General features: G+C 43.0%; 1 protein-coding gene across 8 annotated transcripts in view; it reads right to left on the reverse strand.

The window, feature by feature from the left end:
* Positions 1–17,034, reverse strand: part of SUSD1 (sushi domain containing 1) — a 140,193-nt gene that overhangs the window by 68,210 nt on the left and 54,949 nt on the right. For all 8 annotated transcript variants that reach the window (XM_032240348.1, XM_032240355.1, XM_032240351.1 and 5 more), the window contains 2 exons: positions 8,831–8,928; positions 7,703–7,889 (listed from right to left, as the gene is read on the reverse strand). In XM_032240348.1, the coding sequence (XP_032096239.1) occupies positions 7,703–7,889; positions 8,831–8,928 (285 nt within the window). The remainder of the gene's footprint in view (positions 1–7,702; positions 7,890–8,830; positions 8,929–17,034) is intronic.

Consider the following 17,034-nt stretch of genomic DNA (forward strand, 5'->3'; position numbering starts at 1 on the left):
AAAAAAAATTAAAAAAAAAAGAAAGAAAGCCGGGCGCGGTGGCTCAAGCCTGTAATCCCAGCACTTTGGGAGGCCGAGGCGAGTGGATCACGAGGTCAAGAGATCAAGACCATCCTGGTCAACATGGTGAAACCCCGTCTCTACTAAAAATACAAAAAATCAGCTGGGCATGGTGGCCCGTGCCTGTAATCCCAGCTACTCAGGAGGCTGAGGCAGGAGAATTGCCTGAACCCAGGAGGCGGAGGTTGCGGTGAGCCGAGATTGCGCCATTGCACTCCAGCCTGGGTAACAAAAGTGAAACTCCGTCTCAAAAAAAAAAAAAAAAAGAAATGGTAAAGATCGGAAATGTAAATGCAAAAATGCATATTTGTATAAGTGCATATAGAGAACAAACTTGTTATATATTCAAAGAAGGCAGAGGAAAAAGACATGGACAATAAGAAGGAGAAAGTGGAAAACCAGTGTGGACAAACAAGCAAGTCCACATAGGGGTATTTGAAGAGACAAAAACAAACTTAAAAAAAAAAAAAAGCAATAATCAGAGATGTAATAAAAGAAAATTTTCTTAATATTTAGTTAAACCAAATTCTAAAGACCAAAAACTCACAGGGGGCTTGGCGTGGTGGCTCACACCTATAATCCCAGCACTTTGGGAAGCCAAGATAGGCAGATCACTTGAAGTCAGGAGTTTGAAACGCATCTGGCCAACATGGCAAAACCCCGTCTCTGCTAAAAATACAAAAATTAGCTGGGCATAGTGACACATGCCTGTAATCCCACCTATTGGGGAGGTTGAGGCACAAGAATCACTTGAGCCCAGGAGGCGAAGGTTGCAATGAGCCAATATCACACCACTGCACTCCAGCCTGGATGACAAAGCAGACTCAGTCTCAAAACAACAACAACTCACAGGGTACTAGGAAAACTTAGTGCAAAACATGAACATTTGTATCTGCCCACTACCCAGACGGAGGTTCCATGAAGGATGATACTTCCGTGTCACCATCAAATTCCCAGTGCCTAAAAAAATCTGACATATAATAGGTGGTCAATAAACATTTGCTGGGTACATTAATAAATGATTAATGTTTTAATTTTATGGCTAAGGAAGCCTTCATAATATGCAAGCTGAAAACCAAACTGCTTACACTAGAATTTTTATTTATTTATTTATTTATTTGAGCTGGAGTCTGTCACCCAGGTTGGAGTGCAGTGGTGCTATCTTGGCTCACTGCAGCCTCTGCTTCCCATGTTCAAGCAATTCTCATGCCTCAGCCTCCTGAGTAGCTGGAACTACAGGCACATAACACCACCCCTAGCTAATTTTTGTATTTTTAGTAGAGATGGGTTTTGCCGTGTTGACCTAGTCTGGGTGATCCACCCACCTCAGCCTCCAAAAGTGCAGGGATTACAGGCGTAAGCCACCACACCTGGCCAGGATTTTTTTTTTTAAAAGAAAGTCACATCTTCTTCTAACTCTTCTTTCAAAGCTTTCAATTCTCAATATCAATATGAAATACTTCTAGAATTGCAAGAACAAAAGTTTATGACCTAAGAATTTTATCTTCAGTCAAGCTCTTATTTCACATATGAAGGCAACAAAAAAACATTCTCAGATCATCATGGACTCAGGAAGTATCCCATTCCCTCCCTGTGGGGTAGACAAATCACCACACAGAGAGATAAATAGAAATAGAGAAAAAACAGAGAAAGTGGTTTAAAAGGACTGTCAATAAGTACTGAAACTATTAAAATATATACCGAAGGTTAAATTCTCGCTACCAAGGTTTCTATAAATCAATATAAGAGTGAGCTCTTTGAAGAGATAATACATGTTAAAAATAAGAAACTGGTAATATAATGCCATACTAAACCAATAACAGAAGAGAAGAGAGAGGGAAAGAAATAAAAGGAAGTTTTATAAATAAAAGGAATGCTAACTTCCTTGTCTCATTCAGGGAAAAGTTAACAATATTTCAGTCTTAACACTGGTTGTAAAAGAAATACACACACTCAGCCGGGCGTGGTGGCTCATGTCTGTAATCCCAGCACTTTGGAAGGCTGAGGCGGGTGAATCACCTGAGGTTGGGAGTTCTAGGCCAGCCTGGCCAAAATGGAGAAACCCCATCTCTACTAAAAATACAAAATTAGTTGGGCGTGGTGGCACATGCCTATAATCCCAGCTACTCAGGAGGCTGAGGCAAGAGAATCACTTGAACCCAAGAAGTGGAGATTGCAGTGAGCCAAGACAGCACCATTGCACTCCAGCCTGGGCAACAAGAGTGAAACTTCGTCTCAAAAAAAAAAAAGAAATACACACTCAAATAGAGTTTGTCTTTTTTAAATGTGATCACTTGCAGAAAAGTAAACAAAATCTGTACTATCTGACTCACTGGAAAAGAAAATCTGTGTAAGAAAAAGAAAACAAAAGACAGAGCAAAGTAGCATAAAAAAGAGAAAAAACAGTCCAGGCACAAAGGCTCACACCTGTAATCCCAGCATTTTGGGAGGCCGAGGTGGGAGGATCCCGTGAGGCCAGGAGTTCAAGACCAGCCTGGGCAATACAGTCTTTACAAAAATTTAAGAAATAAAAAAATTAAATGATGGTGCACACCTGTGGTTCCAGCTACTTAGGAGCTGAGGTGGGAGGATTGCTTGAGCATGGAAGGTCAAGGCTGCAGTGAGCCACAGTTGCACCATGTACTCCAGTCTGGCCAACAGAGCTAAAGTGTATCTCAAAGGCAAAAAAAAAAAAAAAAGGGGGGGGCGGGCCATGGTGACTCATGCCTGTAATCCCAGCTGTAGGAGGCTGAGGCACAAGAATTGCTTGAACCTGGGAGGCCAAGGTTGCAGTGAGCCAAGATTGGGCCAGTGCACTCTAGCCTGGGTAACACAGTGAGATTCCATCTCAAACAAATAAATAAACAGAAGAAAGGAAAATATATCACAAATAACAATGATGTAAGTTGGATGACTTATCTACTCAAAAATGAAAGTTTTCCCAGGAAAGTTCTCAATACATGCTGTCTCCTAGAGTACATTTATAGCAATATTATTTAGATAGCTTTCAAGAAGGAAAAAAAGTAGACAAAGGAATATCATGCTAATGCAAGCACAAATAAATCAAGAAAAAATATTACTTTCAACATATAATTCAAGGCAAAGGTATTAAATAGGCTAAAATAAGGCATTTGTCACTAGTGAAAGAATCTATAATAAAGATATCAGTCGTGAACATAAATATCATATCAAAATGTGTGAAACAAACTAATAGGAATCTCTAAGAGGAACAGAAAATGACAATCCACATTGAAAATAAACAAAAACCAGAAGTCCTGAATAACCTTATTAATAAAGTTGACTTAATGATAGATCTTACTCCCCTTACAAGCAAATACTCTGCCTTATTATCTAGTACCTACTGAAATTACCAAAGTTGGCCAAATGGCAAGCCCCAAGAAAATGTCAATGAATGCCCCAAAACATGCCAAAATGTAATAAAACTAGAAAGTAACAACACAGTATAAATGTTAAAAAGAAAAAAATCTACCACTGTATAAAATGCTTATAATTAATTATTCAAAGGAGAAATCAAAATAGTAATTGTATAATGCTTTGAAAGTAAACGTAAAGAGAACACATATTAAAACACTCATAAATAATTATTTCATCAACCATAAAATCAGAATAGCAATTATATCATTCGTTGAAATATATATCAATGCCTAAAGAATTCTGCCAAAGCTCAAAACTGGAAGGGAGAAAGAATCATTAAAGACTTCTATTATCAAACAGAAAAGAATGGAAATAAGTTGAATTTTGTTATGCACTCAACTCAAGAATTTAGAAACAGAACAATATAACCAATTTAACAGAAATATGGACTGTGCACAGTGACTCACACCAATAATCCCAGTACTTGGGGAGGCTGAGGCAAGTGGATCGATTGAGCCCAAATGTTCGAGACCAGCCTGGACAACATGGCGAAACCCTGTCTCTATAAAAAATACAAAAATTTGCCAGGCATAGTGGTGCATGCCTGTAGTCCCAGCTACTGGGGAGGCTGAGATGGGAGGATCACTTGAGCCCAGGAGGTCGAGCTGTGATTGCACCACTGCACTCCAGCCTGGCTGACAGAGCTGGGTGTCTCGAAAAAGAGAGAGAGAGAGAGAGAGAGAGAGAGAAACATGGAGAAGGAAAAATAAAAACAAAAGGAGAAAAGAAATACAATTTTAAAACCCAATAGTTCATACCCCAGGGAGAAAAAAATTAGTAATAAAACTCACAACCCAAGCCAATCAACCTCTAAAAAGAGAATGAGAACCAAAATTAGGAGTCAGAATCACCTGGGATTATATAACCTATAGCCCCAGAGGAGATGTAAGCAAATATTCCATATGACATTCTGTCAATATGTGTAACATATAAACCAAATATACATTTTTTAGAAAAATATATAAATTATAAAAATTGACTCAAGAAAATGTCAGAAACATAAACACACCCAAACTCATGGAAGAAATTGGCAAAGTTGTCAAAGAATCATCTCCTTAAAGGGGTGAAACTTAAATGATCTTTTGAGCAAATGTCCAACTTTAAAGGAAGGGAATAATTCCAATGTTATATAAATTATTCCAGAGGGAAAAAAATGGAAAACTTCTCAATCCATTTTAAGAAAATAGCATAACTCTGATAATGAAATCAGACAACAGAAGGTGCAGGATCTGGAGGAAAAGGACGACAAATCTTTATGGCAGTACATAAATAAACAGAAGACTTGAGTAGACACTGAGTAAATGTGGAAACATACCTTGCTCCCAGTTAGGATGACTCAATATAAATCCTAATTCTCTCTAGATTAACTTGCAAATATAATCCAATTCCCTTTCGTCCAGAGACTAAACTTAGCCATGATCAGCCAGCTCTTCAATATAGAGTTAAGATGTAAAACTGGATCTGCCTGACTCCAAAGACCGTGTTTTTTTCCAAGGGAAAGGACCTTGAGCAGGTAATTGGATATTAATAAAAACCAAACCAAACAGCAACCGGTCATCCTCACTGAACAGTGACAGGTGAGTGATTATCATTTAAAGACATTTCCCTATAGTAGTTTACTAATAAATTTGTAAGACTTCTCTGATTAGTTTCCATATTAATTTTATAATATCTTTGCCTATTATTTACTTATAAAGAATTAATTTTGTTTTATTTATATACAAATATCAAGAGATCTAATTTGTATAATCTCATACTTGGTTTTATATTCTTAGGATTGGCAGACTTGGCTGGGTGTGATGTCTCACGCCTGTAATCCCAGCACTTTGGGAGGCCAAGGCAGGCGGATCACCTGAGGTCAGGAGTTCGAGACCAGCCTGGCTAACATAGTGAAACCCGTCTCTACTAAAAAATACAAAAATTAGCTGGGCATGGTGGTGGGAGCCTGTAATCCTAGCTACTCAGGAGGCTGAGGCAGAAGAATCGCTTGAATCCCAGGAGGCAGAGGTTGCAGTAAGCCAAGATCACACCACTGCACTCCAGCCTGAGTGGCAGAGACTCTGTCTCAAAAAAAAAAAGATTGGCAGACTTTTCAACTATTTCTGCGGAATATGTGTCATTTCCCAACTAGTCGGGTTAAGGTATATTTTAGGTGGGATATCAAACAGCTAATTAAGAACTTCCTCAACTCCCCCAAAATAATAAATGACATCAACCAGGTGTGGTGGTTCACACCTGTAATCCCAGCACTTTGGGAGGCTGAGGTGGGCAGATCACTTGAGGTCAGGAGTTTGAGACCTGGCCAATATGGTGATACACGGTCTCTACTAAAAATACAAAAATTAGCCAGGTCCTGGTAGCGAGTGCCTGTAATCCCAGCTACTCAGAAGGCTGAGGCAGGAGAATTGCTTGAACCTGGGAAGCAGAGATTGCAGTGAGCGGAGATTACAGTGAGCCCAGATCACACCATTGCACTCCAGCCTGGGCGACAGGGCGAGACTCTGTCTCAAAAAATAAATATATAAATGACATCAATTATTTCCAAGTTTGTCTTCAGAGTTTTTGTTTGTTTGTTTGTTTGTTTGTTTGTTTTCTAAGACAGGATCTTGCCCTGTCACCCAGGTTGGAGTGCAGTGGCACGATTATAGTTCACTGCAGCCTTGAACTACTGGGTTAAAGTGATCCTCTTGCCTCAGCCACCCAAGTAACTGGGACTATAGGCATGCACCACCACACCAGGCTAAATTTTCTTTCTTTCTTTTTTTTTTTGTTGTAGCAATGGGGTCTCACTGTGTTGAGACCCCATCTCTACAACCTGTGCCCAGGTTGACCTCAAACTCCTAGCCTCAAGCAATCTTCCTCAGCCTCCCAAAGTGCTAGGATTATAGGCATGAGCCAGTGCACCCCACCTATCTACAAGGTATTTAGTCAGTCCTCATACCCCATAACCAGAGGGTTGTTTTTTTTTTTTAACTTACTGGAATTGTCACAATGTTTTTAAAAAAAAAAAAAAAAAAAACCCATGTGACAATTATATACAACGAGGGCTGTTTCTACTTCTTTTTTTTTTTTTTTTTTTTTTTGAGACGGAGTTTCGCTCTTGTTACCCAGGCTGGAGTGCAATGGCGCGATCTCGGCTCACAGCAACCTCCGCCTCCTGGGTTCAGGCAATTCTCCTGCCTCAGCCTCCTGAGTAGCTGGGATTACAGGCACGAGCCACCATGCCCAGCTAATTTTTTGTATTTTTAGTAGAGACGGGGTTTCACTATGTTGACCAGGATGGTCTCGATCTCTTGACCTCGTGATCCACCCGCCTCGGCCTCCCAAAGTGCTGGGATTACAGGCGTGAGCCACCGCGCCCGGCTCTGTTTCTACTTCTTTAAGCTCCTTCCTTCCACTCCGCTTTTCAGCTAACACCTGCACCCTAGGAGTACCGCTGCTTCCACTTCCGTACTCTCAACTCGATCCCCTCAAAGTTAGTGGGTCAGCTTTCCTGGCATCTCCACTTTCACAGGCAAGGGTGAGAAGTGACTCTTTTTTTTTTTTTTTTTTTGAGACAGAGTCTTACTCTGTGGCCCAGGCGGGAGTGGTGCAGTGGTGCAATCTCGGCTCACTCACTGCAACCTCCACCCTCCGGGTTCAAGTGATTCTTTTGCCTCAACCTCCCAAGTTGTTGGGACTACAGGTGTATATCACCATGCCCGGCTAAGGTTTTCTATTTTTAACAGAGACAGGGTTTTGCCATCTGGCCAGGCTGGTCTGGAACTCCTGACCTCAAGTGATCCACCTACTTCAGCCTCCCAAAGCGCTGCAATTATAGGAATGAGCCACCACACCTGGCCAAAAATGACTTTTGAGTTTACTACCAAAGATAAGCCACATGGTTACCCTCTGTTGCCTTGGATATTTGAGAATGGACTGATCATCACCTAATGTTTTCTTTTTAAATGCCTTTTTATTACCTTCCACCTCTTCTGGAGGGCTCAGCTGAAAAAAAAAACACCCCAGAGCCCATTCAGCCTGGAACCAAGAGGATGGGGATCTCTCGACCAGCTGTGGTTCTGCCACTGGAGCAACTACATCTGATTATAAATCTCAGAAAGCAAATAGGAGCTCTCAAGCCCAGCTGATTCTGCAGCATGCTTCCTACATCCTGTGCTTAGCATTTTCTACAAGGAAATGGAAATGAGACTTCACCTCCACCTACCAGCTGTCTGGAAACCAATGACGGCTGGCACAGAGCGCCTGGGAGGTGCTATGGAGATGTGCACGGTGTAGTTGGTGCCTGGATACAAGGCGAGGCACACTTCTGGGGTCCTGCTGTCTGTGGTCAACTTGACTGTCTCCTCATGAACTGATTCTATAGCGTCCAACCGTTGTCCTTTTACGGATATCTTTAAGAGGAAAAGACAAGAGAACCCACTGTGACTCCAGTCAAAACAATCCAGAATTTGTGGTGCTGGAGCCCCTTCTACTATTCCATTTTATACTGCGCTGCTCAGCCAGGGAGCATTCATAAGGTAAACCTCTGCTACCAGGTATCTGCTGATAAATAAACCTCTGCTACCAGGTATCTGCTGATAAACTCTGATTCGCCCAGTGATTACTAAAACCCTAAAAAAGACATAAATGAGGAATCTCCCTAGGAAGTGCTCTCTCCTGCACACAAATGATCAAATAGAGGCGATTGCAACCTGAGGACCACCGGCTGCACTCTGTCACCAAGTCAGCAGACATTCCCAGGCTTGCTCTGGGGGAGTGAAATACAAGTGCTTGAAAACAAGCAATCATGAGGATGCCAAATATAAACGCATCCCCCACAATGCACCCTGCCGAATGACACATATGCTAAATGTAAAATAACGAAATCATCCAGTTATCCTTGAAAATCCTGTCCATTCTTTTTAAATGACAGTGGCATTAGAAAGCAATTAGATTGAGGCCAGGCACGGTGGCTCATGCCTGTAATCCCAGCACTTTGGGAGGCTGAGGTAGGCGGATCACCTGAGGTCAGAAGTTCAAGACCAGCCTGGCCAACATGGTGAAACCCTGTCTCTACTGAAAATACAAAAAAATTAGCCAAGCATGGTGGCGTGCACCTGTAATCCCAGCTACTCAGGAGGCTAATGCAGGAGAATTGCTTGAATCCAGGAGGCTGAGGTTGCAGTGAGCCAAGATCACAGCACTGCACTGTAAAGTGAGACTCTGTCTCAAAAAGAAAAAAAGAAAAAAAACCAATTAGATTGAGAAGCTGTCATGGAATTAAGTCCCTCTGACTCATATTCCCAGGGGTGACAGTGTCTATCCTAGAAGGAAAAAGTAGATCACTACTTACCACATATACAATCTTGGAGTTTATTCTTTCTGAGTTCATTTGCCATCTCACACAGGTATCATTAAACACTGATACATCATTAATTTTTGTCAGAATTTCTAAAAGAGAAAAAGGCAGTCGACTCACAAAATGCACCAATGGGCTTGGGGAAAATTCTAAAGGAGATTAGTCTATCTGCACAGCTGGTATCTCTGCAGGTCACCATTCATCCTCAGAGGCAGACACTGAGTTAGGCAATGCAACCTCTTCCAAGCCAATCACCCAGCTTCTCTTCATCATGAATGAGCGTGGCCCATTACCTGATTTAGAGGGAAGGGAAAGATTCCTGCTTGGGTACAGATCAGAATTCCAACCTGTGATTCACCTGACAGGCCACTGGATGCCACTGGCATCCCACTCGGGTAGGATCGAACAAGGCCCAGGGCTGGGTCCTGAGTGAGCCCCTCTCTGCAACTACACAGGTAAGACCTGCTTCCACCTTTCTCATCCCAGCAGGGTGGTGTGGCACTCTTCTTCAAGTCACTGCTATCCCAAGGGGGAAAATGTCATGTCTCACTACACAGGATCAAGCCTCAGAAGCAGGTTGGGGCAAACTGAAGAACTTCTCCACAAGGTTCCTAGGTAATTCTGGGACTCCTTTAACTGAAGCTATTTAATCCTGGTCTATCAGGAAGCCACTGATTTCTTTGGGTTGTTCTTCTTTTAAATATTCTGCATATATTCCAGGTAATATAGCAATGTGGGAAACCATATGAAGGCCTCGGTTCCCCGAGGTAACATAGTTTCCAACAGTCTCAGTCAATCCTCAAGTGGTTGTTCAGACAGGAAGAGTGGAAGGGGATCTAATTTTTTATTTCTTTAAAATCAAATTCCCAGCCAAGCGCAGTGGCTCATACCTGTAATCCCAGCACCTTGGGAGACCAAGGTGGGCAGATCACCTGAGCTCAGAAGTTTGAGACCAGCATGGCCAACATGGCAAAGCCCCATCTGTATTAAAAATACAAAACTTAGCGGGGTATGGTGGCACGTGCCTGTAATCCTAACTACTTAAGAGGCTGAGAGGCAGGAGAATCGCTTGAACTCAGAAGGCAGAGGTTGCAGTGAGCCAAGATTGTATCACAGCACTCCAGCCTAGGCGACAGAGCAAAACTCCGTCTCAAAATAACAAAATAAAACTCCCTACAGACAAGTAAAACTATCTCTACTTGTAAATTATATGATCTTATATATAGAAAACCCTAAAGAATCCACACCAAAAAAACTATTAGAGCTGAGAAAGGAGTTCAGCAAGGTTGCAGGATACAAGATCAATGTACAAAAATCTATTGTTTCTTTTTTTTTTTTAGAGACAGGATCTTGCTATGTTGCCCAGGCTGGAGTGCAGTGGCTATTCACAGGCGCAATCCCACTACTGATCGGCACAGGAGTTTTGACCTGCTCTGTTTCCGACCTGGGCCGGTTCACCCCTCCTTAGGCAACCTGGTGGTCCCCTACTCCTGGGAGGTCACTATATTGATGCCAAACTTAGTGCGGACACCCGATTGGCATAGCGCACTACATCCCAGAACTCCTGGACTCAGGCAATCCTCTAGCCTCAGCCTCCCTAGTAGCTGGGACGACAGGCATGCACCACTGCACCTGGCATAAAAATCTATTGTGTCTCTATACACTAGCAACGAGCAGTCCAAAGATGAAATTAAGAAAACAATTTCATTTACAATAACATCAAAAACAAACAGGCAGGGCACGGTGGCTCACGACTGCAGTCATGTCACCAAGCAGGGATATTCTGCAACCCCAGTTCATGCTTTCCCATTGAGGCAGACACCTCTTAAGAACTCATCAGCCTCTCTCATCTTCCCCTGCTCCTTGTCTGATCCCTGCATGGGTTTTGACAACATGAACAGGTCTTGTCTCCTATTCTGGGGCTTCCCTGCTGTGGCACCCACACCCCAGCACATGCCATCTGGACGTGCAGGGGAGTTAAAATCCCATAGGGACAGGAACTGGTAGATAAATCCTTCCTCCCTTCTTTCCTGTGAAGGGCTGTCCAACAAAGACTTAGTTTCTTCAGCATCTAAGGACACTGTCACACAGATGGGGTAATACCCGCCCTCCGTGGAGACCGGTACAATCAGGCATCCTACACGGGCTCTCCTTCCCTGGCTTTACTGCCTTTGGTTCCGCCTCCTGATGCCTAGGGTTTGATGGTCTACTGCATAATAAATATAAGCCCTCTGCCTCAGGTTCTGCTTTCTGGGAAACCCAACGACAGGCTCCTATCTAAGAAGAGTGAGAAAGTTAATTCTCCATGTCAGAAAATGACTCTCCACAACTCAGCTCCTGTTTCTCCCTTCTAGTTAATCTCACTTCGTAGTCTCCAAGTGTGAAAGGAAGCCTGCAGCTTAGATACCTGTAGGGTCAACCCTCTTCTCCTGTACTCAGAACCACTGCTAGCTTTGGATTGACCCAGATCTACTGATCTCTTTGCCAAAAGAAGTGTTTATTCTTTAGTAAATCATCCCTTCAGCAGCAATGCCTAGATTCGGTGTCCCACATGACCTGGTCTTGGGTCAGCCCAGGTCATCTATTAGCAAGTGAAAATCAATGGAGGCAGAGAGAGGAAAATAGGCAAACTCTTGCCGACATACCAGAAAGGCCACATACAGCTGTCTGCAGCATTCCTGGTTCTCCATATCAGTGTTTCTCCCCAGAACACAGCTGATTCGAAATCAAAGAAATACTCCAATTGTGGCCTAGGCAAGTGTGGTGGCTCACACCTGTAATCCTAGCACTTTGGATGGCTGAGACGGGCAGATCACTTGAGGTCAGGAGTTTGAGGCCAGCCTGGGCAACATGGTGAAACCCTGTCTCTACCAAAAATACAAAAAATTAGCCAGGCGTGGTGGTACACACCTGTAATTCCAGCTACTTGGGAGGCTGAGGCACTAGAATTGCTTGACCCTAGGAGGCAGAGGTTGCAGTGAGCCAAGATTGGGCCACTGCACTGCAGTCTAGGTGACAGAGGGAGACTCCATTGGAAAAAAGAAACAAAGAAAAGAAAAAAAAGAGAAATACTCCAATTGTGGGCATGGGTACCTAAGAGACACAATGACTTTATCAGTTCACCCCGGTGGGTAGCATAAAGATGATGTTGGCCCCAGTCTTTTATCAGCCTGAACAAGCCCCAGATATTTCTGGCCTCTACCCTCTTTGCTGCCCTTCAAAGCCCCAGAACTCATGGCATCTCTGCTCACTCACATGTCCCTTTGATGCTAACTCACTACCCGGTCCAAAAAGAAAAGGCACCAGCCCAGCCCTCATCTTCTCTCTGAGTTGCCAGCAAGGCAAATTTCTTTTTTACTCTCACTTCCTTTGTTATCCAAGCAGAGATTAGAAAGGAGTTTTCTTTCTTGTCCTTTCTTCTTGCTCATTCACTATGACAACTGTAAATGGCATCTCAAAGATGCCATCTGCCTCCAGCCTGTGCCATGCTCTCTGCACAGATGGGACCCAGATCCAATTATAGGGGTGTCAGATATTTCATCTCAGGGAGCAGTTTAACAAAGTTTCATTGCTTTTCCCTCCAGGTGCCTACAAATTAGTTGGAAAGACTTCTTTAAAAATGAATCAGATATTAAACACTTACATGAATGCTGCCCTTTAAATGGAGACTATATGCCCTAATTCCAATAGTACTGATACCTGAAAACATTTCTGGAAGTCCTCTTTGGAGCTATCCTGGGCTCTTCCATTCCCTGCTCACCACTAACTCAATGGCTATCAAAAGCCAAGTATCCTGCCACACCAGGTACTCGGCTGTGACGATGTTATCTGCTGACTATCTAGGGAAAAAGTTGTCTTGAAAGTTGTGGATATATGAACAGTAGTTGACGGTATGGGTGCAGGTGAGATATGCAGGTAGCACAGAGACAGTCAGGAGCCCAATGGCAGAACACTGGAAAACACTGAAACATGGCGGGGGCGGTGGGGGGGGCGGAGAACCAGAGGAGAAAGGCAATGCAGAAGAGAGTCAGGAGGCTGGTAGAATGACTGATGTCTAGGAATGAAGAAAAGGGAGGACTTGAAAGAGTGTCTCTTCCTTGAAAATTATTAGCCTTCCAAGACCAGGCACAGTGGCTCACACCTATAATCTCAGCACTTTGAGAGGCCAAGGCCAGTGGATTACTTGAGGCCAGAAGTTCAAGATCAGCCTAGCCAACATGGTGAAAATATGTCTCTACTAAAAATATAGAAATTAGCCAGGTGTGGTGGTGAACACCTATAATCCCAGCTACTTCGGTGACTGAGGCAGGAGAATCTCTTGAACCTGGGAGGCGGAGGTTGCAGTGAGCCGAGATCATGCCACTGCACTCCAACCTGTGTGACACAACTGTAAATGGCATCTCAAAGATGACAACAAGACTCTGTCCCTGAAAAATAAAATAAAATTAAAAATTTAGAGAAAATTAGTCTTCCTTTCCATTAAACCCCCACAGCCTTCTCATCCCCTAGCCAAGAAGGGCCTGGAGCTGGTCAAGGCAGCGGGGGCAAGTTCCATCTCCCTCTCTCCTCTCACACGGCCCTTCTTCCATGATGGAGTGCCCACAACATCAGGATTAGATCTGAGGTCTGACTTTGGGTAGAAGTGGGAAGAGCAGGCCCTTGGCCTGTCCAGCTATAGAATATAGAGAACTCTCTGGCTTAAAAGAAGGAGGCCCCCACAGGCTCCAGCTGAACTCTCATTGGATTTGGGGAAAGAAAGTCTCAGTGGGTGATAAAGCAAGTGCCTTTGTTTTGCTTTACTCTGTGTGTGTGTGTGTGTGTGTGTGTGTGTACACACATACCTATATATTATGTTATGTATATATACATAGATATAGATAGATATAATGTTATGTATTTTGTATTTTGTTAGCATCTAGTATTTCTGTATGTGGTACTTATCACATTCGTAACTAAATATGTAAGTAATTATATAACGATTACCTCTTCTGAATGTAACTTTACGACGGCAAAGACCATGTTTCTCTATCCTCAGGCCCTGGTACAGTTCCTTAAATATGGATATTAAAAATATGTATTATTTGGTTGACTTGTTGAATGGATGGATAAACGATCAGCAGTGCTAAATGTTGTGGAAAGGTTAAGAATGAGAGCTGAAACTGGAACATGAATTTGGCAGTGAGGTGGTGATAGTGACCTTGGTGAGATGCTACAGTGAGGTTGGGGTTTTACATGCCTGGTTTTCCCCTAGTAGGCTGAGAAGCGCAGAGGAGGGGAGGGAACAAGACAGTGAGCCCAGACTACTCTTTCAAAAGTCCCACTGTGCAAGGACAGGGGCTGGTCTAGTGTACTCCCTTGGTTTACAATTTTATATCCTTTTTCTTTGTTTTTGGAAGCAGCAAAGGGTCATACAGAATAAATCCAGGTAACCCAAACAGATGGTCAAGCAAGCTCAGTATCATTTCTAGTCAAAACAGCATCTGATTTCAAAAGGAATGTAACTGATCTTCTAATACGGCTCATAAATTACCTCCAAAGGCCATTCTCAAACAGGCAAACATGATGATAACGGCAGCACCGCAGAAATCAGGGTATGGCTTCCCATGGTGACTACTTGAATAAATGTATGTTTGGCTAGAAAAGTTTTAATGTGTTTCTTTTCTTTCTTTGAAGTCTTAGAGTCACATAAAATAAGTAGAAGTAGCATGGCTTAGAGTACATTAGCGTAAAATACATTACATACTTTAGGATGATTTTTGGTGGCACACAAATTTTTTTTTTTTTTTTTTTTGGAGATGGAGTCTCACTCTGTCACCCAGGATGGAGTACAGTGGCATGTTCTCGGCTCACTGCAACCTCTGCCTCCCAAGGAGCTGGGACTACAGGCGCATGCCACTACACCCAGCTAATTTTTGTATTCTTAGTAGAGACGGGATTTCACTATGTTGGCCAGGCTAGTCTCGAACTCCTGACCTCAGGTGATCCACCCACCTTGGCCTCCCAAAGTGCTGCAATTACAAGCGTGAGCCACCATGCTCGACCAGAAAAACATTTTTATCTGTTTGTTATTTATTGGTTTTTGTGCATAGCAGAAAAATATACCTACTTCATCAAATTCATGAGATCACATATATTGTCCTTAATAAATTTGAATTATAAATTTATGTTTAAGGAAACATTCTAAGTAAATAAAACTTTTATTATGGCAAACATTGTGTCAGGGTGGTATACAAATGATTCAAGCTTAGAAGACACTGACGTAGGAGAGAGAATGTGGGCTTTCTGGGCTTACAGGCCTCTGTTCAAATGCTGACTCCACCATTTGCTCATTATTGACCATGTGAAAGTCACTTAACCTTTATGAGTCCCAGATTACTCACCTAGGAAATGAAAATACCAAAGCTTACTTCACAAGGCTTTTAGGAGGATGAAATGAAATAGAGCATTAAGGCCCCTAGCTGGGCCCTGGGTGTGTAAGTTCATGCTCAGCCAGCAGTAGCTATAATGCTTGACGGTCCAAATCTCATTCACATATTCCAGTGCATCCGGCCATGTGGCTATTTATGTAAATGTGTCCATTTATTCCGGCTGACCTTTCTGTTCCATCTGAAATGTGTGCGGCTGCAAGTGAGCACTCAGTGGGCTGGAGAAGAAGGTCAGCAGCCAAACAGAAGGGGCAGAGGCTAACAGGAGTCCTGGAGGCATCAGAGCAGTGCCTGGAGCAGTTTAGGGGCACAGAAAGGATCCTACAGATAAACAGCCTCTGTTCCAGCAGAGACGCTACCCTTCCGAGAGTGCGGAGTGAGTGATTCTCAGCCTTATAATCATTAACTCAGATTCTAAACATGAAAAGCCAAATGGCCTGTGCAGAATGGAGCCAGGGAAAGTCTTATCAAGAATGAATCAGTCTCTTTGATCTTGAGGTAAACCGACTCATTAACATCAAGCTTCCACCTGGGGTTTTTCCAGACACTGAAGTGGTTGCCTAATTCCCAGCTGTCTGGAGTTTCCAGTCCAAACTGGCCTTGGGTGTGTATGTGGGGTGGGGGGTGGGGTCCCATCATCTTGATAGAGCTCACACCCCATTAAAATACGGATCTGTACTATTAATCCAATAGACTAGTGGCTTCAAAAATACTTTTAAAGGTAACTAAAAACAACCCAGGTAGAGTGAAAATAAATATTCCACTCAGTTTGGAACTAAACATATAGGTACAGGAAGATAAAGGGTGAAAAGAGGACGGAGGTAGAAGGCATTCAGAGAGAAACAGAAAAGTAGAAAAAGATGACAGCGGAAGCCAAAAGTGAACATTGAGAAAGGGAAATGTAAAATACACAAAGGCAGGAGAATTGCTTGAGGCCAGCAGTTTGGGAACAGCCCGGGCAACATAGTAAGACCCCCGTCTCTACAAATAATTTTTTAAAAAATTTAGCCAGGCATGGTTCCTCATGCCTGTAGTCCCAACTGCTTGGGAGGCTGAGGCAGGAGGGTCGCTGGAGCCCAGGAGTTTGAGGCAGTGGTGAGCTGTGATCACTGCACTTCAACCTGGGTAACGGAGTGAGACTCCATCTCCAAAACAACAACAAAAATACACAGAGACAGTTGGGATGAGGGGAGTGAAGAAATGGGTAAAAAGTGAAAAACGGGGAAAAGAAAAAAAGAAGAGGGGTAACTGAGCAAGAGCCATGGTAATCAGCAGCTCTCACTACATTTCCAGAAGCCTCTCCTACCTACCCATCCAGAGATCATCTGCACTGCACCATGAATTAATCAGCATGTAAATCACCCCCTTTATCTTCAGAAATTGAATTTAGCTGCCAATCCTGATTGAGGGCATAAAGGCCTCCTCACAGAAAGATCACAGCTTTCAGGGAGAATGCCTTTTCTTTCCTTAAATCAAAGCTCACATAAACCCATGGAAACAGCTGCAGCTGGAGCCACAGACTTTGTGGAAGGTAGCAGGCTGAGGATAGTAATTATAATTAGCAGTTACATAACATGTTTGTTCTTCAAAGTGCTCTACAAGCATCAGCTAATTAATAGCTTACTATGCCCCATGCAGATCCACTGGTTTTTCCTGTGGTGACTAATTCTTATACCCCCATTGAATTCTGAATGATGGAGGCAGAGTAGCTTGAGCAATGAAGCAAATGGCTGAGGGTCAGAAGCTATACTCAGCTCTTACCAAGTGACTCCA

This window comes from Sapajus apella, unplaced genomic scaffold (genome assembly GCF_009761245.1).
Source record: "Sapajus apella isolate SASKATOON/1434 unplaced genomic scaffold, GSC_monkey_1.0 scaffold46, whole genome shotgun sequence".
NCBI classification, from domain to species: Eukaryota; Metazoa; Chordata; class Mammalia; order Primates; family Cebidae; genus Sapajus; species Sapajus apella.